The sequence below is a fragment of the Dipodomys spectabilis genome, unplaced genomic scaffold (assembly GCF_019054845.1).
Source record: "Dipodomys spectabilis isolate Male_0828 unplaced genomic scaffold, ASM1905484v1 ptg000157l, whole genome shotgun sequence".
NCBI classification, from domain to species: Eukaryota; Metazoa; Chordata; class Mammalia; order Rodentia; family Heteromyidae; genus Dipodomys; species Dipodomys spectabilis.
The window spans coordinates 20,961,952-20,985,535 of NW_024870834.1; the positions used below are offsets into that span (position 1 = coordinate 20,961,952).

Sequence of the window (23,584 nt, forward strand, 5' to 3'; positions counted from 1 at the left end):
GGTAGCACTTTACCATTTAAGCCACAGTGCCACTTCCGGTTTCTTCTGTGATTAACTGGAGATGAGAGTCTCATGTAGTTTCCTGCCCGGGTTGGCTTCAAACCAAGATCCTCAGATCTCAACCTCCTGAGTAACTAGGATTACAGGCATAAGTCACTAGGATCAAGCAAAATTAACGATTTTATAAAGAACTTTACTCTCAAGGATTTGCTAACATAGAGCAAGAAAGGAATTATGATGCAGATAACATCAACAAAGGGCATTATACGATATGATAAAACTACACATTCTAATAAAAGTTTCTTACTTTCTCAAACCTGCCTCTTCATCCAATCTTTTTTTTTTTTTGGGGGGGGGTCCGGTCATGGGGCCTAAACTCTGGGCCTGGGCACTGTCCCTCAGCTCTTCAGCTCAAGGCTAGCACTCTACCACTTGAGCCACAGCGCCACTTCTGGCTTTTTTTTTTTTTTGCTTATGTGGTGCTGAGGAATTGAACCCAGGGCCTCCTGCATGCAAGGCAAGTGCTCTACCACTGAGCCACCTTCCCAGCCCTCATCCAATCTTTTAGTAGTCCACTTCCTATTTGGCATCTTAAAGATGCTTTACACAGTACTATAATTAAACTATTGACATTATTTATCAACAATGTAGTGAATGCAGATTTACAGTGAAAAGTTCCTTTTTTAACTTAAAATGGATAACAGTAGCAAAAATTTAATTTACATATGTCATTAAAAGCCCCTCAATTCTATACCACACTTCTCTAAAGGTCATATAAAAACAGAACTCCCAAGTTGGTGGTCTAGAAGTACAGAATCTTGTCTTGAAGCACACAATGGTTCAAACTCCTTGGTTCTTTTTGGCTTTTGGATCTCAGCCTGTCAAATGCTAAAACTATAGGCATGTGTCACCACACCCACTTAAACTGGTTTTTGGGTTTTTTGTCTTGGGGCTTAAACTCAGGGCATAGGCACTGTTCCTCATCTTCATTTGCTCAAAGTTAGTACTCTACCACTTGAGCCACAGCACCACTTTTGGCTATTCCTGTTTATGTGGTACCGAGGAATCAAATGTAGGGCTTCATGCCTGCTAGGCAAGCACTCTACTACTAAGCCATATTCCAGCCCAAACTGTTATCTTTTGAAAACCAATACTGGCACTTGAAAGTCAGGGTTTTACACTCTTGCTTAGCTTTTTTTTTTTTTTTTTTTGGGGGGGGGGGGTCCGGTCGTGGGGCCTGAACTCTGGGCCTGGCCGCTATCCCTCAGCTCTTCAGCTCAAGGCTAGCACTCTACCACTTGAGCCACAGTGCCACTTCCGGCTTTTTTCTTTTTGCTTATGTGGTGCTAAGGAATCAAAACCCAGGGCCTCAGGCATTCAAGGCAAGCGCTCTACCACTGAACCACCTTCCCAGCCCCATTGCTTAGCTTTCTGGCTTCTTGCTAGTTACTAGAGCTAGGAGTCTCTCAGATTTGTCTGCCCAGCCAGGCTTTCGATTACAATTCTCAAATAGTCATCTGAGTAACTTACAGGTGTAAACAACTAATACACGGATCCAGTTTAAAAAAAAAAAAAATTGCTAGGGAGTTAAGATAAAAAAATTGACCCACACATTCACTAGAGCAAGGAAAATCTGAATAATCTTGGTGCATACAACTGTCTTCCTATTTTTTTTTGTTTTAATAATATGAAAACAGTATGATTTGCTGAACAGATATAACTTATACTCCAAAGAAATTGTATTTTTATTATTTCCTTACACATATGGGCAAGGATAAGACTATCAGGTGAGGAACACAACTCCAACTCTTACTAAATGAATGTTTGCTCCATTACTTAAGGGAATTTAGGGAAGGCATTTTCCTTTGTAATTTGGAGGCATAAGATGAAAGAGTCAATTTGTAAACTTATTGCTCTTTCTATTTAAAATAAAGGATATGGAAAAGGGAGCGATGTAGGAACTAGAAGACAAACAATATATACTATAGAGCAGACTGATATACATCAATAAAAATCCTGTGTTTATGGAAAGACATGTAAGAGGGTACATGAAGGCCACATGAGTGAAAGGGACAAATGCAAATCTGTGACAGAATTTCAAAAGGAAGCTTTGATGAGCAAGAAGGATTTGTCAGCTAAAAACAAAGAAAGTTTGTAGAGTATGACAACAGGTAAATGGAACAGAAGGGAAAAGGAAAAGTTGGAAAGGTAAAAAAAAAAAAAAAAAAAAAAAAAAAAATCAAGCAATCCTAAATGTCATGCTAAATAAAAACACAGGCTTGGGGCTGGGAAGGTAGCTCAGTGGCAGAACGGTAGAATGCTTGTCTTGCATGCATGAGGCCCTGGGTTTGATTCCTCAGCACCACATAAACAGAAAAGGCTGGAAGTGGTGCTGTGGCTTATGGGGTAGAGCGCTAGCCTTGAGCTGAAGAGGTGTGTGTGTGAACATACACACATAGATATACATGTGTGTACATACACACACACACACACACAGGCTTTATTCAAAAAGACATCCATAGCATTAAAAATAGGTTATAAAAAGTAATATACTGATATAATTATATTTCTACTTCAGAAATATAGGCAGTTAAGTAGGGCACTGGTGGCTCACGCCTATAATCCTAGCTATTTAGGAGAGTGAGATCTAAGGATCCTAGGTTTGAAGCCAGCCTGGGCAGCAAAGTCCATGAGTCTCTTACCTCCAATTAACTACCTGAGAACTGAAAGTGGAGCTGTGGCTCAAAGTGGTAGAGCACTAGCCTTGAGAAAAAAAACTAAAGGAAACTCCATGACCAACAAAAAAGAAATACAGGCAATAAGGTAAAGCCCAAACACACGAAAAAAAGAATGCATTACTAAAAATCCAAGGACAGAACTAAGTAAGGGAGGAAAAACTGTTTGTAAAAAAATATAATACAATCTTATCTTTATGAAAGGAAACAAATTCACATAACATTATTCTAAAACTATTTTCAGCCACACAAAAGTCTCTAGTATATGACAAAAAAGGCATGGTTATAGTGATGAGTATAATGGTATTTAAATTCCTCTTTATACTTTGCTCCACTTTGTCAGTTGATTTTTCTTTTTAAGCAAAGAATATATAAGGCTTTTACAAATGGAGTGAGACAAGAAAGTTATTTCTATCTTGAGAGATAACAAAAACTTGATTAGAGCAAAGGCTATTATGGTTTTGTTTTCCTTGGGAGGAGAAGATTTGGTCAGGTTAAGATGCCAAAAAGGAAACAGGAAGGGAAAGTCAGGCAACACACAGTGTAGTTAGGTTTAAGCTTTGTTTTTGTTTGAGATGAGGTGATAAATACATTAGAACACAACACAGTGCACAAAGATTTCCTTTATAGTTTTACTTATGATAGTCTGGACTTAAAAAAACAAATAAAAAGATGTTGGTATCTCATGCCTATAATCCTAACTACTCAGGAAGCTGAAATTTGAGGACTGAGGTTTGAAGCCAGCCCAAGCAGGGAAGTGAGAGAATCTCATCTCCATTTAACAACCAAAAAAGCTAGAAGTGAAGCTGTAGCTCAAGTGGTAGAGTGCTAGCCTTGGGCTAAAAAGTTCAGGGATAGTATCCAGGCCTTGACTTCAAGGCCCAGGACCAGCATATAAAAATAAAAAACCCAGATAGTTTAATAAAATTACTCAAGTGTAGTTAAGACTTATTTTCATTCATCTTAAAGTCTCTGTAAGTTTAAAAGAAAGGGAAACTAATAAAGATTTTGTAGGTTGAAATGCATTTTGTACTTACTTACAAAGCTGCCTTAATGAATTAGCTCAGTTTGGAATAGTCTGTACCAGTGTTTTCTCTGGCAAGTTAACCTTGTCCAGCCTCCCTTACTACCTTCATCCCAACCTGGAACAAGCAAATCAACAGTCATCCACCCACTGTGGGTAGATAGTAAACACTTAAAAGTAACTACAAACAATAAAATACTTTTCTGCATTTAAGTCATAAGCATATATTATGATGCTGATGACCTTGTGAATTCCCAAGTTAGATTTACTTATAATGGAAGCATTTATGTTCAAATAGCTCAGCTGGCCTAGAAATTTAACACTATAGAAAACATACCCCAAAGCATAAAGATGGAAGCATAGCTCAGGTGGTATAGAGCCAATCAATGAGCACAAGTGTTGGATACCAAGCTTAAGTCCCAGGCTTGAACAACAACAACAACAAAAACACATACCCCATTTGAAGCTTTCTTCTTTGCTTTCCATTCATCCAGCTGTGCCTTGGTCTTTGCATCAACTTTTACAAGTAGTTTCTTCTCCCCAATCTGCAGGTCATGCAATAATCTAAGTGCCCGGAGGGTAGATTCAGGCTCCTTATATTCACAGAATCCAAAGGCTAGCAATAGATGTAAAGAATTAGTAAAATATTAATACAATTATGAATTGTTTTCTATTCTGGGAAAGAAAAATCATTAAAGACAAAATAGGATATGTGGAACTTTTAAGTTATTACATTATGCCTGTCCTTTGATAATCATTTACTTTTAGTACCCTTAAACAACTAAGAGAAAAAATTAAATCCAAGTGAAAGGAAAAAGATTCAAATCAAGCAAAGCTACTTATCAGAACATCTGATAAAAGATTAGCAAGCAACCAATTCTGTAACATAAAATTATGACTTATTTTATAAATCATCCTACTCATACTTCCTAACGTAGTCACAAATAGCTCGGATGACCTATGAGAGATTAAAACTTTAGAAATACAGAACTTTTATCTTAAGTAGTGTTATTTTTCTATATTTAATTTTAATTAGCCAATCTCACTTTCTTTTTCTTTTTTGAGTCAGGGTTTTGCTGTGTAGCCAGGCTTGGTCTTGAACTTGCAATCTTCCTGCCTCAGCTTCCTGAGTGCTAGAATTATAAGCATGTATCATAATGTCTGGCATCAATCCTACAATTAATGTGAATTAAATCAAAGAAAGAAAGGAATAAAGATCCAGTTAAGACACTGGTAGCACACACCCATAGTCTTAGCTAGCTGAAAGCCAGCATAGGAAGAAAAGTCTGAGAGACTGTCTCCAATTAAAAATGCAACAATACTGGAGATGAGGTTCAAGTGGTAGAGCACCAGCTATGAGTGAAAAACCTGAGCTAACATTCAAGGCCCTGACACACACACACACAACCACACAAATATTCACAACTCTGAAAAATAACTACAACAAAAAGGATAGAAGGCACAAAGCAGTACTAAGAGTGCCTGCCTACTAAATGTGAAACCCTAAGGTAAAATCCAAGTATTACTCAGAAATAGGTGGCTCATGCCTGTAATACTAGGTTATCAGGAGGCTGAGATCTGAGAATTACAGTTTAAAGCCAATCAAAGTAGGATAAGTCCTTGATACTGTTATCTCGTTAACTACAGAAAACCTGGAAATGGAGCTGTGGCACCAGCCTTGAATTCAAAAAAGCAAGAGACAGTGCCCAGTCCTTGATTTAAGCTCCAGTACCAACACACATACCCCAAAACTAGTACTATCACAATTAAAAACAAGAATAAAGTTTTTAAATATAAGAAAATACTTGGAATATTGATTTGTTCTTCCCCTTTCTCCTTCCTTCTACTTTTCCCTTTTTAATTTCAATTCTTAGCTAATGTATTCTCACTTGCCTTTTTTTTTTTTTTTTTGGCCAGACCTGTGGCTTGAACTCAAGGCCTGTCCCTGAGTTTCTTTTGCTCAAGGTAGCACTCTACCACTTGAGCCACTTCTAGCTATTTCTGTCTACGTGGTACTGAAGAATCGAACCCAAGGCTTCATGCATGCTAAGCAAATACTCTACCACTATGCCACATTACTAGCCCCTCACTTGCCTTTTAATACTATTTTAATAAGACAACCAGTGTAAAATATACTGAATGATTTATATAGACGTTACTCAACTTGATAAATAAAGAAAATATAACTCACCTTGAAGCTTACCAGAAGCACCTTGTACTCTCTTCCAGCTCAAAACCAAACCACATTTCTTCAAAAGAGAGAAAAAAATTATCTCTTAACAAAATAAACTGACTCTAATGCAAATAAGAGAACAATTATACAGAGGGGAAGGCCTCACAAGAGAACAATTATAAGGAGGGGAGGAACTCACAAGAAGTAAAATATTCAGTAAGGTCATACCAGCAAGTAAAATTTTTAAAAATTCTCCCATATAGTATTTATAACTTTGGGCCGGGAAGGTGGCTCAGTGGTAGAGCGCTTGCCTTGCATGCCTGAGGCCCTGGGTTCGATTCTCAGCACCACATAAGCAAAAAGAAAAAAGCCGGAAGTGGTGCTGTGGCTCAAGTGGTAGAGCGCTAGCCTTGAGCTGAAGAGCTGAGGGACAGCTCCCAGGCCCAGAGTTCAGGCCCCACAACCGGACCCCAAAAAAAATAAAATTAAATAAATAAATAAAAATATAACTTTTTTGGGAGAGGTTTCTATTTTGTCAGTAATGGGGCTAGATCTCTGGGTCTGGGCGCTGTCCCTCAGCTCTTCAGCTTGAGGCAAGCACTCTACCACTTGAGCCACAGGACCACTTCCAGTTTTCTGGTGGTTAATTATACACAAGAGTCTCAGGGACTTTCCTGCTCAGGCTGGCTTTTAACCACCATCCTCAGATCTCAGCCTCCTGAGTAGCTAGAATTACAGGTGTGAGCCACCAGCGCCCAGCTCAAACTGATTTTTTTAATTAAAAAAAAATTATTTTACTGTAAAGAAGGGGTTAGGGGAGCTAGGAAAGTGGCATTTAAGGGACTTAAGGAATGTATTCATTGGCTGGGAAAGTGGCTTAGTGGTCGAGGGCTTCCCTAGCATGCATGAAACCCTGGGTTCAATTCCTCAGTACCACATAAGCAGAAAGACCAGAAGTGGCTCTGTGACTTAGGTGGGTAGACTTGCTAGCCTTCAGTAAAAGCTCAGGAATAGTGCCAGGCCCTGAGTTCAAGCCCCAGGACAGGCAATTTATTTTTTTGTTGTTGTTGTTGTTTTGGTCCGGTCATGGGCCCTGAACTCTGGGCCTGGGCGCTGTCCCTCAGCTCTTCAGCTCAAGGCTAATGCTCTACCACTTGAGCCACAGCGCCACTTCCGGCTTTTTTCTTTTTGCTTATGTGGTGCTGAGTAATTGAACCCAGGGCCTCAGAGGCATGCAAGGCAAGCGCTCTACCACTGAGCCATCTTCCCAGCCTCAAGGACTGGCAATTAAAAAAAAAAAATATTACATGAGGCAGTAATGCCTCATGTAATTTTAAGCCGGCATATATCACACCTCTATAACAATCAAGTAAACTAATAATAATTTTAAAAAGGGCCTTAATAATAAGGAACATGCTGTAGAAAGGATGGAAGGAAAAATGAGAGACAAAAAAGGTTGCGAGAAAATGAGAGAAATTAATTTACATTTTAATGTAAGTATAACTTAAGAACAGGTTTCTATTTTTATTTTTTTATTTTTTTTTAAGAACAGGTTTTTAAAAAGTACTATGTCAACCTGAAATACATTCAAAAGTAAATTCTGGATGTGGATACTCACAGAACCATCTTTTTAACAGTGAAAAAGATAGCTGAGGGCTTTACTAGGTATAGCAAGTACAACGCCCTGAGTTAAAATCTCAGAACTTCTAAATAAAGTAAGTAAAAATTAAAAGTTTAACTTACAGCTAAGAGCTGCCGGATAAGCATGTCAGAGGCTTTCTCAGAAATGTTGCCAACAAAAACTGTGGTAGTGGGACCACAATTTTCATCATTTTCTTTAACCTTTAAGCCTGGATGATCCTTTCGTGCTCCCAAATGCTTTCCAACCATGGACACGGTGGGTACTAAGACCTAAGGTGAAGAAAGCCAAAAAAAAAAAAAAAAAATCAATCTGACAAATTGGTTATCAGATTTAATGACACATTAGGCTAAAAATACCAATTTTAGCCAGTCGCCTGGTGGCTCACGCCTGTAATTCTATTTATTCAGGAGGCTGAGATCTGAGGATCACAGTTCTAAGCAGGAAAGACCATGATATTATGTCCAATAAACCATTCGGAAAACCGGAAGTGGCGCTGTGGCTCAAGTGGTAGAGCGCTAGCCTTGAGCTCAAGAGCTGAGGGACAGTGCCCAGGCCCAGAGTTCAAGCCCCACCACCAAAAAACAATAAACACCAATTTTAACATACAATTAAGTGGCACAATCTTATTAAGGTTTCTAAATACTTAACCAGTTTGTTTCATTAATGCAAACTTACTCATGGCAAGTAAATTTCTACTAGATAACCTTAAAAATATCTTGGACTGGGTACCGGGTAGCTCATGCCTATAATCCTAACTACTCAAGAGGCTGAGATATAGTTATCACTATTTAAAGCCAGCCTAGGCAAAGAGACTCCTATCTCCAATTAATCACCAAAAAGAAGTGGAGTTATGGCTCAAGTTGTAGAGCACTAGCATTGAGCAAAAAAGCTTAGGGATATGCCCAAACCCTGAGTTCAAGCCCAAGGACCAGCACATACACAAAAAGGAAATACATGAACTCCTTTCTTATGTTTGAGTTATTTAAAAATCTTAAGCATCATAAATCATTTAAGATTATCAAAATGCCCAGAACTATACCACAACTATATAAAAGAAAGTTCTAATTGTTTTATCAATCCACTAGCATAATATCCAAACCTTCCCTATTACTCAAAACTCACACTTTTCACTTTTATCAGATGCTTATGTTCCTAGATATTTTTTCCTCTTATAACTTTCAACTTCTCAGAATAAGGAATAGAATCTATGTACTTTGAAGTGAATTTAATACAATTTCCTCAAGTAGGCACTGATTAAAAACTCCAAACCCCAATCCCACCAAGTCCTATCATGAAACACTAGGTAGGTATCCAACTCAAGGATTCCCTTTGAACTGAGAACCACACCTCTGTGGCCCACCTCACAGCAGATTCCTATTGGTCTACATAGTTCCCTTTTCCTTACACTATGAAAAACATTCTCCTCTCTTTTCTTTTTTTTTGGTCGGCCGTGGGGCTTGAACTCTGGGCCTGGGCGCTGTCCTTCAGCTCTTCAGCTCAAGGCGAGCGCTCTACCACTTGAGCTACAGCGCCACTTCTGGTTTTCTGGTGGTTTATTGGAGATAGGAGTCTCACGGTCTCTCCTGCCCGGGCTGGCTTTGAACAGCAATCCTCAGATCTCAGCCTCCTGAGTAGCTAGGATTACAGGCGTGAGGCACCAGCGCCCGGCTCCCCTCTCTTTTCAAAGCCCACAGAGTTGGTTCACATCATTAACTCAATACTCGGGAGGATGAAACACTGAGCTCTATGTTGAAACCCTGGCTCAAAAGAGAACCAGACTGAAAAAAAGAAGAAAAAAAAAGGCTGAAAGTTATGAAAACTTATCTTCCTCAGTAGAATTCCAATGAAACATATTCCTTTGAAGCTGTGGCTCAAGTAGGATAGCACTAGCCTTAAGCAAAAAAGCTCAGAGACAATACCCAAAACCTGAATTCAAGCCTCAAGATGGGCAAAAAAGAAAAAAAAGAAGAAAAAGAATTGCACTCCACAGAAAAAGAAAACATACACTTAAGAGAAAGATAAATTTAGATTTGAAACATATTTTTCCAAGGACCATTCCTACACTCCTTCACAGGTCCAACCATTTTCTCATCTCCCAGGACTAATTTTAGTAGAGGGAATAATGAATCGTTCTTTACATTATACTTACAGTTGGAGCAGGAGCCATTATGCTCATTGGTACAGGAATCATAGGAGTTCCTACAAAAGAAATATTTAAAAATCAGTTCTGGAAACAAGGATGTATATTTTTTTTAAAGCATAATGTTTATAAAGAATACTATCAAGTACAACTATATTTAACATTAATTACATGCAAGACAAGTTAGCTCAACCACAGTTTATATAAAAAGATAGAAGCCAGCTGCTAGTGGCTCATGCCTGTAATCCTAGCTACGCAGGAGGCTGAGATCTAAGGATCACAGTTCAAAGTCAGCCCAGGCAGGAAAGTCTCTACGACTCTTATCTCCAATAAGAGCACCAGAAAAATGGAAGTGGTGCTATGGCTCAAGTGTAGAGCGCTAGCCTTGAGCTGAAGAGCTGAGGGACAGCACCCAGGCCCACATTTCAAGCCCCATGACCGCCAAAAACAAAAAAAGGTATGTAAGATAAATGAAAATGAGATACTAGCTGAGCACTGGTTATTCACCCCTATAAACCTCCTAACTCTGGGGTCTAGATCTGAGGATTGTGGTTCAAAGCCAGCCTAGGCAGAAAAACCCATGAGACTCTAATCTGCAATTAAACACCAGAAAAACCAGAAGTGGAGCTGTGGCTCAAAGTAGTGGAATACTAGCCTTTTGCAAAAAGCTCAGACAGCATCCAGGCCCTGAGTTCAAGCCTTACTACCAACCACAAAGGAAGGAAGGAAGGAAGGAGGCAAGGAGGAAGGGAGGGAGGGAGGGAGGGAAGGTAGGAAAGGAAGCGAAGGAAGAGAAGGATGGGAAGGAAGAGAAGGAAAAGAGGGAAAGAAGGGAAGGGAAGGAAGGAAGAGAGGAAGAGAAGGAAGGAGGGAGGGAGGGAAGAAGGAAGAGAAGGAGGGAGGGAGAGAGGGAGGGAGAGAGAGAGGGAGGAAGGAAGGGAGGGAGGGAGGGAGGGAGCCAGGTGGTGGTGGCTCAAGCCTATAATCCTAGCTACTCAAGAGGCTGAGATCTGAGGATCACAGTTCAAAGCCAGCCCACCCAAGAAAGTCTATGAGACTCTGATCTCCAATTAAACACCAGAAAACCAGAAGTGGCTCTGTGGCTCAAGTGGTAGGGCACTTGCCTTGAGCTCAAGAGCTCAGGGACAGCACCTGTGCCCAGGTTCGAGCCCCAGGATGGGAGGGGGAGGGTGGGAGAAAAATGAGATACTAATGAATAATATAACCAAAAAAATGTGGTATCAGATAGTAATGGGTACCAGAACAAGCTTTTGCTTCAGAGAGTAAAATTCTAGATAGTTTCAGTTCATGTTTATTTCATTCATTAGATCTGAAAACCAGCATCTTTCACAAATACATTGACAGCTGTAGACAAACAATGGTATCAATTAATCATTCTAAAAAGTTGAAACTCTGAAGATTAAAAAATAAAAAAAACAGGGGCTGGGAAGGTGGCTCAGTGGTAGAGCGCTCGCCTTGTATGCCTGAGGCCCTGGGTTCAATTCCTTAGCACCACATAAGCAAAAAGAAAAAAGCCGGAAGTGGCACTGTGGCTCAAGTGGTAGAGCGCTAGCCTTGAGCTGAAGAGCTGAGGGACAGCGCCCAGGCCCAGAGTTCAGGCCCCAAGACCGGACCCAAAAAAAAAAAAAAGTATCTAAAAACAGGGCTGGGAAGGTGGCTCAGTGGTAGAGTGCTTGCCTTGCATGCATGAGGCCCTGGGTTCAATTCCTCAGTACCACATAAGAAAAAAGAAAAAAGCCGGAAGTGGCGCTGTGGCTCAAGTGGTAGAGTGCTAGCCTTGAGCTGAAGAGCTGAGGGACAGCGCCCAGGCCCAGAGTTCAGGCCCCACGACTGGACCCAAATAAATAAATAAATAAAACAGTAAGGCCAGGTGCCAGTGGCTCACACCTGAAATCCTAGTTGAGATCTGAGGATTGTGGTTCAAAGCCAGCCCAGACAGAAAAGTGAGAGCAACTTTTTTAAAACTGTAATGGTGCTGGGCTCTGGTGGCTCACGCCTGTAATCCTAGCTACTCAGGAGGCTGAGATCTGAGGTTTACGGTTCAAAGCAAGCCCGGGCAGAAGAGACCTTGAGACACCTATCTCCAATAAACCACCAGAAAACTGGAAGTGGCGCTGTAGCTCAGGTGGTAGAGCACTCACCTTGAGCTGAAGAGCTGAGGGACAGCGCCCAGGCCCAGAGTTCAAGCCCCACGACCGACCAAAAAATAAATAAATAAATAAATAAAATAAAATAAAATTGTAATGGTGATGTACAGAGGGGTAATAGTTACAGAAGGCAATAAGTACATTTCTTTCAAACAGTGTGAGACTCTTATCTTCAATTAAACACCAGAAAACTGGAAGTGGAAATGTGGCTCAAAATAGTAGAGCAGTAGCCTTGTGCTCAAGATCTCAGACACAGCACTCAAGCCCTTAGTTCAAGCCCCATAAATGACCAAAATAAAAAAAAAGAGCACATAAAGCAACACACAGGTTAATAAGCTCCATTTAGCCATTTAGCCACTCAACAATGCATACATTTCAAAGCAAAGCACATTCAACAGTATATACAGTGTTGTTATAGTAAAAAATAAATCTCTTGAAGCTGGGAAGGTGGCACAATGGTAGAGTGCTTGCCTTGCATGTATGAGGCCCTAGGTTCAATTCCTCAACAACACATAAGCAGAAAAAGCATGAAGTGGCGCTGTGGTTCAAGTGGTAGAGCACTAGCCTTGATTTGAAGAGCTCAGGGACAGCACCCAGGCCCAGAATTCAGGTTCCACGACTGCAAAAATAAAATCTCGCCGGGCACCCGTGGCTCAGGACTGTAATCCTAGCTACTCAGGAGGCTGAGATCTGAGGATCAGATCATGGCTCAAAGCCAGCCCAGGCAGGAAAGCCCATGAGATTCTTATCTCCAATAAACCCCAGAAAACCGGAAGTGGCACTGTGGCTCAAGCGGTAGAGCGCTAGCCCTGAGTTGAAGAGCTGAGGACAGTGCCCAGTCCCCGGAGTTCAAGCCCCACAACCGACAAAACAACAACAAAAAAAAAACACCAATGTGGCTTACCTATGCTTACATGGATACCTAGAATTAGTTGTAAACTTGATTTTCCCCTCCTTCCTCTTTCTTTATTGTATTGGTACCAGGGTTTAAACTCAAAGGCTCTTTTGTGTTCTTTCTTGGCTTTATCATTCATGGCTGATACTCTACCACTTGAGCCATGCTTTCCAGCTCAGCATTTTTTTTCCTGTTAACTGAAAACAGTCTTGTAGACTTTTCTGTGCAGGATGTTTCTGAATCTCCATCCTTCAGGTCTCAGCCTCCAGAGTAGTTAGGAGCCACAGATGTTTATTTCACATTTTTCTTAAACTCTATATAAACTCTATATATAAAGTTTTTTGTTGTTTTTGTCAGTCATGGGTCTTGAACTCAGGGCCTGAGCACTGTCCCTGAGCTCTTTTGCTCAAGGCTAGTGCTCTACCACTTTGAGCCAAAGCCCTACTTCCAGTTTTTGGGTGGTTAATTGGAGCTAAGTCTTAACAGTGAAGTTCAGCAGTGGCTGGCTTTGAAAGATGATCCTCAGTCTCAGCCTCCTGAGTAGCTAGGATTACAGATGTGAGCCACTGTTTCCCAGCAGTTATTTTTTTAATAGATCAATAGAAATCTCTTTAGGGGCTACAAATGTGTATGAGTGGTAGAGTGCTTCCTAGCATGCATGAAGCCCTGGGCTGGATTCCTCAGTACCACATATACAGAAAAATCCAGAAGTGACACTCAAGTGGCTCAAGTATAAGAGTGCTAGCCTTGAGCAAAAGAAGCTCAGGGACAGTGCCCAGGCCCTGAGTTTAAACCCCAGAACTGGCAAAAAAAAATAATAATAATAATCTTGTGTCATAGGAAAGTAAGTCATCATTTTCAGAATGGATGGCACAGATATCTTTGCGAATAACCACATATATTTTCCTAGAGTTACTAACACAAATGACAGAGGTTAAAAAAGAAAAGAAAAGAAAAACAGAGCTGGGTGGCCCATGGCTCATGCCTGTAATCCTAGCTACTCAGGAGGCTGAGATCTGAGAATTATGGTTCAAAGCTAGGCAGAAAAGTCCGTGAGACTCTGATCTCCAATAAACCACTAGAAAACCGGAAGTGGCACTGTGGCTCAAGATGTAGAGCGCTTGCCTTGAGCTGAAGAGCGGAGAGACAGCGCCCAGGCCCAGAGTTCAAGCCCCATGACCAACAAAAAAAAAAAGAAAGAAAGAAAGAAGGAAAGAAAGAAAGGCAGGCAGAACCAGTCAGACATTGATGGCTCACTCTTATAATCCTAGCTACTCAGGAAGCTGAGAGCTGAGGATCATGGTTCAAAGCAAGCTCAGGCAGGAAAGTCTGTGAAGCTCTTATGATCACTTAACTTTAAAAAAAAAAAAAAAATGGAACTGTAGCTCGAAGTGGTAGAGTACTAGCCTTGAACACAAAAGTTTAGGGACAGTGCCCAAACCCTGAGTTCAAGCCCTAGGACTCACACAGGGGAGAAAGGGTTGTGGAGTTGAAGAAAAGAAAAAGAAAAACAGAGACTCAAGGAACTTACCTGGAGGCACAGGTGGAGGAAAGCCAGGAAACTGTGGGGGTGGGATCCCTGGAGGGAGTGCTGGGATTCCCATGGGAGGGCGGTTCAAATGAGGGGGGAAAGACATTCTTACTGCAGCAGTCTAAAGAAAGAAATTATGACAAATTATTTTATTTGAAAACTTAACAATTCGATATGCCTTGTTTATTGGCCTTCATCTTTAGAGTATCTGCAACATTCTTAAGTTTTCTTACTCAAAGGAGTTGGTAATGACCCCCTTTTCTCTGTCCATTGAGAATTTTTAACTTACATCTTTTCTAAAATAAGTTCCCAAGATGCACACAATCTAAGTTCAGGACTCCTACAATCATGTGGGAATACATATAAAGGAAGAAAAAAGTTTTGCAGTTCAGTTAACGCCAAAAAGTTAAAATGGTAAGCCGGGCGCTGGTGGCTCACGCCTGTAATCCTAGCTACTCAGGAGGCTGAGATCTGAGGATCGCGGTTCAAAGCCAGCCCGGGCAGGAGAGACCGTGAGACTCCTATCTCCAATAAACCACCAGAAAATCGGAAGTGGCGCTGTAGCTCAAGTGGTAGAGCGCTCGCCTTGAGCTGAAGAGCTGAGGGACAGCGCCCAGGCCCAGAGTTCAAGCCCTACGACCGACAAAAAAAAAAAAAAAAAGTTAAAATGGTCTTTTCAAACCAAACTCAGACTACAGGAAAGTATATTCAAGTCTTCTGACGTATTGTGGTTTTTTTTTTTTTAATTTTAATTTTTGATGGTATTGGGTCTTGAACTCAGGGCCTGGATACTAACCTTAACCTTTTTTGCTGAGCCACACCTCCACTTCCAGCTTTTTGCTGGCTAATTGGTCATACGAGTCTCATAGACTTTCCTGCCTAGGCTGGCTTAGAACATAAGTAGCTAGGATTTCTGGCGTGAATCATCAACACTGGCTTTCAATATTTTTTTTTTGACCTGTCATCTAAATTTACAAGGTTACATAGTATTTGTTGATTCAGTGTGGCCAGTTCCTCAGACAAACTGTATCAGTAAATTGAGGGGAATAGGGTACAAGGTACTATACATTGGTATTAGGACTCCTGACGTTAGGTCACATAGTAAATGAAATTCAAGTACAGAGACCACACACTTTTAGTCAATCCAATAAGCGATCTTTCTTAAACTTAAAAAACAAACTTAAAAAGGAAAAAAAAAAAGCAAACTTCAAGGCAAGTGGGGTAAAACATACCGTGAATCCTAATCCCAGCCAAAAAACTGAAAGTTCAAAGCCAGCCTGGGCTATATCACTAGACCCCCATAAAAAATGACAATTAAGCCGGGAGCCAGTGGTTCATGCCCATAACTGTCGCTACTCAGGAGGCTGAGATCCAAGGATCGCAGTTCAAAGCCAGCCCAGGCAGGAAAGTCCGTGAGACTCTTATCTCCAATAAACCGCTAGAAAACCAGAAGTGACAGCTGTGGCTCAAGTGGTAGAGCACTCGCCTTGAGCTGAAGAGTGCAGGGACAGCACCCAAGCCGAGAGTTCAAGTCCCACGACCGACCAAAAAAAAAAAAGCTCAGTGACAGCCAGGAGTTCAAGTACCATGACAGAAAAAGAAAAAAAAAAAGACAATTATCTGGAGACAGAGCTCAATGGTACAGCACTTGCTTAGTATGCACAAGGATTAGGGTTTAATTCTCAGCACTGTTAAAACAAAGGAAAGGGGTGGGAGCATGGCTTAATGGTATAGTGCTTGGCTTGCATACATGAAGCCCTGGGTTTGATTCCTCAGTACCATATACACAGAAAAGGCCAGAAGTAGACCTGTGGCTGGAGTGGTAGTGTGCTAGCCTTGGGCCAGGCCTCAGGACTGGCAAAAAAAAAAAGATATTTGCAACTTTTCCTCCTTCAAAAAAAAATTTTTTTTCCTTTGTTTTTTGGGTCTGGTTGTGGGGCCTGAACTCTGGGCCTGGGCACTGTCCCTCAGCTCTTCAGCTCAAGGCTAGTCCTCTACCACTGGAGCCACAGCGCCACTTCCGGCTTTTTTCTTTTTGCTTATGTGGTGCTGAGGAATCGAACCCAGGGCCTCATGCCTTGCATGAGCCCTCTCCTTCAAAATTTTTTATTTTCATAAAAATACCTAATCATCTACACCTATTAGTAAAATGTTAGGATATCCTAGAGGGTACCATGCACCAATTTTAAAAGAAAAGCTATATAAAAAAATTTCTCAGAGCTGGAAAGGTGGCTCAGTGGTAGAGCGCTTGTCTTACATGCATGAGGCCCTGGGTTTGATTCCTCTTTTCTTTTTTTCTTTTTTTTGGTTGGTTATGGGGCTTGAATTCTGGGCCTGGGCGCTGTCCCTGAGCTCTTCAGCTCAAGACTAGCGCTCTACTACTTGAGCCACAGCACCACTTCATTTTCTGGTGGTCAATTGGAGATAAGAGTCTCACGGACTTTCCTGTACAGGCTGGCTTTGTACCACGATCCTCAGATCTCACTCTCCTAAGTAGCTAGGTTCACAGATGTGAGCCACTGGTACCCAGCTTCTAAAACTCTTGATAGGTACCGGGTGCCAATGGCTCATGCCTATAAATACTAGCTATTCAGGAGGCTGAGAAGTAATGATTCTAGTTGGAAGCCAGCCCAGGTAATAAAGTCTATGAGAGTCTTAACTACAATTAATTACCAAAAAGCAGGAAGCGGAGCTGTGGAGCAACAGCTCTAAGCAAAAAAACTCAAGGTCAGAGCCAATTCCTGAGTTCAAGTCAAAGGAAATGAACACACACACACACACACACACACACACACACAAATATGTTCCTACACACTAGTTTATTAGACATTTCTTTAAAACAGAAAGGCCATGCACTGTGTTCATAATTGTTTCCACTCAGGCTTCTGCTTTTACTTTATCATAATCTTCAGAAAACACATTATATAGCTGGAGCCAGTGGCTCACGCCTGCAATTCTAGCTACTTAGGAGGCTGAGATCTGAGAATCACCATTCAAAGTCAGGCTGGACAGGAAAGTCTGTGAGACGCTTATCTCCAATAAAACACTCAGAAAACAGGAAGTGGTGCTGTGGTTCAAGTGGTATAGCACTAGCCTTGAGCTGAAGAGCTCAAGTCCAGGCCCAGAGTTCAAGCCACAACCAATCCCCGCCCCCCGCCCCCAAAAAAAGGCAGTCTATGCAGAAAAATCCCTGAGATTCTTATCTCCAATAAAGTACCAAAAAAAGCCAAAAGTGGTGCACTGCTGAGTGCTAGCCCCGAGTTCAATCCAACAGGCACTAAAAAATATATATGGGGGGACAGGGGGGAGTCAGCATACTAAAGACTAATCACAGAATTTGAAGAAACCTGGGGGGCTGGGAAGGTGGCTTAGTGATAGAATGCTCAACCTAGCATGAAAGAAGCCCCAGGTTCAATTCCTCAGTTCCACATAAACAGAAAAGGCCCAAAGTGGGAGCTGTGGCTAGAGAGCTAGCCATTAGCAAAAGCAGCTCAGGGACATCGCCTGAGCCCTGAGTTCAAGCCCCAGGACTGGCAAAAATTAATTAATTAAAAACTTTAAGAAACAGGGGCTGGGAAGGTGGCTCAGTGGTAGAGCGCTTGCCTTGCATGCCTGAGGCCCTGAGTTAGACGACTCAGCACCACATAAGCAAAAAGAAAAAAGTCAGAAGTGGCGCTGTGTCTCAAGTGGTAGAACGCTAGCCTTGAGCTGAAGAGCTGAGGGACGGTGCCCAGGCCCAGAGTTCAGGCCCCACGACTGGACCCCACCCCCCCAAAAAAAAAAAAATTTAAGAAACAGTGCCAGGCATCAGTGGCTCACACCTGTAATCCTAGCTACTCAGGAGGCTGAGATCTGAGGATAGCAGTTCAAAGCCAGCCCAGTTAGAAAAGTCTGTGAGAATCTTATCTCCAATAAGCTATCAGAAAACTGGAAGTAGCACTGTGACTCAAGTGGTAGAGCTGAAGAGCTAAGGTACAGGGCTCAGGCCCAGTTTTCTAGTGGTTTATTGGAGGTAAGAGTCTCACAGACTTTCCTGCCTGGGCTGGCTTTGAACTGCAATCCTCAGATCTCAGCCGCCTGAGTAGCTAGGATTACAGGTGTGAGCCACCGGTGCTTGGCTTAAATATTGTACTAAGCATTTTACATTCATTTTTCTCAATCCCCAGTCCCAATAAATTATGAGGGTAGGTACTATTATAATCCTTATTTTATAGATGAAGAAAAACAAGGTTTAAAAAGTTCCATGGATTGGGCTGGTAATGTGGCTTAGTGGTAACATGCATGACCTGGGTTTGATGCCTCAGTACCACGAAAATAGAAAAAGCCAGAAGTGGCACTCAGGCTCACATGGTAAGAGTGCTAGCTAGCCTTAAGCTAAAAGCTGCTCAGGGACAGTGCCCAAGCTTCAAGCCCCAGGACTGGCAAAAAAAAAAAAAAAAAAAATCTATGAATTATTAAGAGTACACTACTTGAGTCACAAGAACTGATGACCACCAACGGAATACCTTTTTAGGCTTCTGGATGTTTTAGGAATAACCTTTAAAAATTAAACCTCCCAGCCCCACACTGGTGGCTCATGACTGTTAATTCTAGTTACTCAAGAAGCTGAGATCTGAGAATCACTTGAGGTTCAAAGCCAGCCTGGGCAGGAAAGTCCCAGAGACTCTTATCTCCAAACAAGTACCAAAGAGATCTAGAAGTCCAGCTGTGGCTCAAGTGGTTGTGTGACAGCCTTGAGCACAAAAACTCAAGGACAGGCTACAGGCCTTGAGCTCAATCCACAAAACCAATGTACACAGTTAAACTTTCCTGTACACACAATCATGTTCTAGTAGTGGAAGACAGCACTGCAATCAACCCTTCCTAAACACATTCAATCTAGGCATTTAACACATAGTATCAATAGTATACAGGAACCTCTTCACTCCTAAAATTCCTTTAAGTCAAAAATGATCTGTGAATAATTTTTTTTGGCTGTAAAAGCAAAAAAATAAAAAATAAAGCTAAAAGACTACACAAAAATTGTTTGTAAAATGTCATCAACTACTTAACACATTGTACTTCCAAGACTCAGTCTGTTGCAAGAGAAGTCCATCCAATCTCGTTCGGGTCAGCTCCACTCTGCCTGGTATCAAAACTGGCATTTCCATGGCAATACAAACTCGTATTACATAACTTGAAATGTAACCCTCATATTCCTATACCTCTCTCGAAACATTTTAAAAATAAGGAAGATCAAAGAAGGGTGATTTTTCAAAGTCGAACATTTTAAATGTGTATGTTGGTGGTGCCTAGAATGAATGAAGAGTTTATTGCATCCTTCAAAGTCGACAGGACTGTGAAACTCTTTACAGTCTTAAACCAGCCGGGAAGATGCTGGGGGTTTTGTTTGTGTTTGTGTTTTTTTTTTTTGTAAAAATAAAAGATGGGCATTAGCTCAAATCAAGAGGGGTGGGGCTCCGTTCGCTTGGTGGCGGGATCTAGAGGACCGAAGAGGAAGGGGAAAAAAAAAAAAAAACCAACAAAACCCGTTGATGGCCAGCACCTCACTAAAAACGAGGCTTCAAGGCTGAGCGTGAGGCTAGCGCTGTAGTAGGCCCAGAAAATGATACTGAGGGGCGAAGGGGGTGGTGATACGTGCAGGCTCACTAAAGGGCCTAGGGGTGGACCCCCAGGGGCAGCCTATGGTTTTAGGCGAATGCGGAGCCCAGACCCTGCCGAGGAGATTCGCTGAGGAGGACCGAGGAAAAGAAAAGTGGGCGACAATGCATGGAGGAACACGCAAGACGTGGGCCCGGCCTCCACAGACTCCGGGGCCCCACTGGTTTCCGAGGCCTCTGACGAGCGAGGAAACCCAAGCCTCGTGCCCATCCCCTCCCCCACCCACCCCCCAGCTCGCCGGCGCCCCGCCCCCCACCCCTACCCCACCCCACCCCACCCCACCTCAGCGCGGCCACCCAGGCTTTTCCTCCGGCCCCCCCGCCCGAGGTAACCCCCGGTCGGCCCGTTTCCACACGCGTTCAGGAGCTTGAACTCACCGCCGCAGTGAAAACGGTAGTGTCTTCACGACCTCTGAACTCCAGGTTACTAGTTGGCTTCACCGGTTCAAGGTTTCTGTGCGCCGCTCGCCCTGGAGACTGGTTCCGAAGCGCCTACTCGCACAGGCCGCAAACACAGCCGCGCTGCGCGGGGAGCTTCTGGAGGTCTTCCTCTAGCCCGGCGTGCACTGCGCCCGGGGGGGGCGTGGACGACGGGGAGGAAGCCATAGAGAAGAGTCTGGATAGATAGTCGCCCCTGCGGGCTCTGACTCGCCGGGCCGAGCCGAACAACCATAGAGAAGAAGCCGCCCAGTGGAGACTAGAAGGGCTCGAGCTGTTAAAGTAGGACCCACCCTGCCATTTTTGATTGGAGCGGATTGAATCTTATGACTACGAGACGCCATCTTGAGGTCAAGGTTCCGGTTGGGCACCGCGCGAGGCTTGGTAGAGGATTTCTTACTTTTCGTGGTTTGTTTTCCAGGAATTAGAACCTCGCTCTCTTTATTCACTGAGATTCGACGTCCTGATACCTAGGCCGGCCCCAGCACCTCAATAGAAATCCCAAGCGGTAATTCCTCCCTAGAAAGCTGCCCTGGGCATCGCATAGCTGGCATCGTGGAGTCTATTCTCGTTGTTGTTGTCGGTTTTGCCTTTGAAGCGCGCACTCAGGCGCCGTGGTAATGGTCAAAGAGGTAGCTGGATGTTGGGAAGGATATTTTCCCAAAGTAGGGTATTTACCGCAGCGTTTTCGTGATGGAATGTAAGCATGCTAAAAAGATCTTATTCAAGGAGTGAAAATGAGTAAAAGTAATCAAATTATTGGGTCCTTCAATCTTAGGAGCTTTCTAAGCAGTCTCGACTTAACAGAGTTTTGCATTCCAGGCAGCTCCTTGCTTCTCCTTCTCAGGAGGCTTATAATTTATTCAGTATTAACTCTCTGAATATCTAATGGTGGGCTAAGTGCTGGGAGAAAGAAAGGCAAGAAGAGAGATTTGTCCTTTTCCTAGAAGAAACTGTGGTTGAGGAGAGGTAAAAAAGAAAGTGACTACCCTATATAAGACTAAAACCTACCTGCCCAGGCCCTGTCTGCATTCCCTACGTAGTTTTACTCTACACTACTTATCCCCATCTGCCATACCATACATTTTCTTACTTTAGGTTCGACCTGACTTTGTTCAGCCACTAGTGTGTAAACCTAAGTAGTGAATAGATGTTTTCTTCACACCTATAGCCCCAATTTCTAAAACACTGCCTGGTACTCAAGCAAGCACTCAATATTTGTTGAATAGATGGATTACCATATCATGGTACCAATAAAACACTCTGTAATGGCAGTGCTAATGAGAAAGTATATATAACACTAACATCTATTGATTTTTACATTTATATGTTTATTTACTAGGATTCCTTAACATTTGTAAGGTCAATAATACCTACCCTGAAGGCTCTTGGAAGGATTAATGTGTGTGAAAGTACTTTCTTCAATTAAGTACTAATTAAATGTTATTTATATATTATAAGTAAAAGATAGTGTGTGAGCTGGTATATGTGTCTTTCCTCCGGTTTCAATTCAGGACTGGATACTAAGCTTAGATTTTCACTCAAGATTAGTGTTCTAGGGACTAGGAAGGTGGCTCAGTGGTAGAGGGCTTGCCTTGCATGCCTGAGGCCCTGGGTTCAATTCCTCAGCACCACATGAACCAAAAGAAAAAAGCCAGAAGTGGCGCTGTGGCTCAAGTGGTAGAGCGCTAGCCTTGAGCTGAAGAGCTGAGGGACAGCGCCCAGGCCCAGAGTTCAGGCCCCACAACCGGACCCAAAAAAAAAAAAAAAAAAGATTGGTGTTCTACTACTTGAGACACAGCTCCACTTCTGGCTTCTTGATGGTTAATTGGAAACGATTTTCCTGTCCAGGCTGGCTTTAACTGTGATTCTCGGATCTCGACCTCCTGAGTAGCTAAGATTACCAGATATGAGCTACCTATACTCCAGCAAGACTGCTTTGTTTTGTATTGTTTTGTTTTGCCAGTCCTGGGGCTTGAACTCAGGGCCTAGGCACTGTGCCTGAGCTTTTTGCTCAAGGCTAGCCCTCTGCCCCTAGAGCCACAGTGCCACTTCCAGCTTTTTCTGTGTATGTGGTACTAAGGAATGGAACCAAGGGCTTTATGCATGCTAGGCAAACACTGTACCACTAAGCCACATTCCCAGCCCCAAGACTGCTTTTTTTTTTTTTTTGTCTTGCTTTCTTTTGTTCTGTTTTACAACTACAACCATAAATACAGAAATTCTATTAGGTCACTCTGTTCCTTTTATTATTAGAAACTATGTACTTGACTGTGTGCAATAAAATAAAACCCTAAAGATGACTGTCACTGGGCCTGAAAATTGTAAGTAATGGTGTGGTTCACATGGTAAAGTGCTAGATTGGAGCAAACAAACAAACAAAAAAAAACTCAAGGACAGCACCTAGGCCCTAAGTTCAAGCCCCAGAACACATACACATACACTCTCTCTTTCCCTCTCGTTTTCCTCCCCCCCCCCCCCCTCTCACACACACACAAACTTTGAATCAGGTTTTAAGAAGAAAAACCAGGCTGGGTGCCGGTGGCTCATGCCTGTAATCCTAGCTATTTAGGAGGCTGAGATCTGAGGATCATGGTTCAAAGCCAACCTGGGCAGGAAAGTCCGTGAGACTCTTTATCTCCAATTAACCACTAGAAAACCGAGAGTGGTGCTGTGGCTCAACTGGTAGAGCACTCGCCTTGAGCTCGAGACAGCACCCAGACCCAGAATTCAAGCCCCATGACCCACTTAAAAAAAAAACAACAGGAGATAAACCAGGTTGTGGAGTGGAATATTGAGAAGCCTGAGTAGCTCAACCAGCCTGGCAGGAAAGTTCATGAGACTCTGATGTCCAATAAGCCACCAAAAACCTGGAAGTGGTGCTGTAGCTAAAGTAGTGCTCAAAGATTGCTCACCTTGAGCTAAAGAGCTCAGGAATAGTGCCCATGCCCAGAGTTCAAGCCCCACAACCGACCAAAAAAAACAAAAATTGTGAAAGCAATTGTGTGCCAAAACTTTGCAAAAGTGAAAAAGAGGCTAAAGTATCAAAGACTGAAAGTAAAAACTCATATGAGGATCTAAAAGAAAGAAGATATGCATCTTGGGATCTATATCTTTTTTCTTTTTTTTTGTTGGTCGTGAGCCTTGAACTCTGGGCCTGGAACGCTGTCTCTCAGCT

At 42.4% G+C, this 23,584-nt stretch overlaps 1 protein-coding gene across 1 annotated transcript in view; it reads right to left on the reverse strand.

The window, feature by feature from the left end:
• Window positions 1-20,517, reverse strand: part of Rbm25 (RNA binding motif protein 25) — a 49,236-nt gene extending 28,719 nt beyond the window's left edge. Inside the window, exons 1-6 of the mRNA XM_042692609.1 lie at window positions 20,347-20,517; window positions 14,309-14,429; window positions 9,724-9,773; window positions 7,676-7,843; window positions 5,951-6,008; window positions 4,215-4,375 (exon numbers count right to left, since the gene is read on the reverse strand). Coding sequence (XP_042548543.1) covers window positions 4,215-4,375; window positions 5,951-6,008; window positions 7,676-7,843; window positions 9,724-9,773; window positions 14,309-14,414 — 543 coding nt within the window. The 5' untranslated portion in view covers window positions 14,415-14,429; window positions 20,347-20,517. The remainder of the gene's footprint in view (window positions 1-4,214; window positions 4,376-5,950; window positions 6,009-7,675; window positions 7,844-9,723; window positions 9,774-14,308; window positions 14,430-20,346) is intronic.
• Between the last annotated feature and the right edge of the window lie 3,067 nt (window positions 20,518-23,584).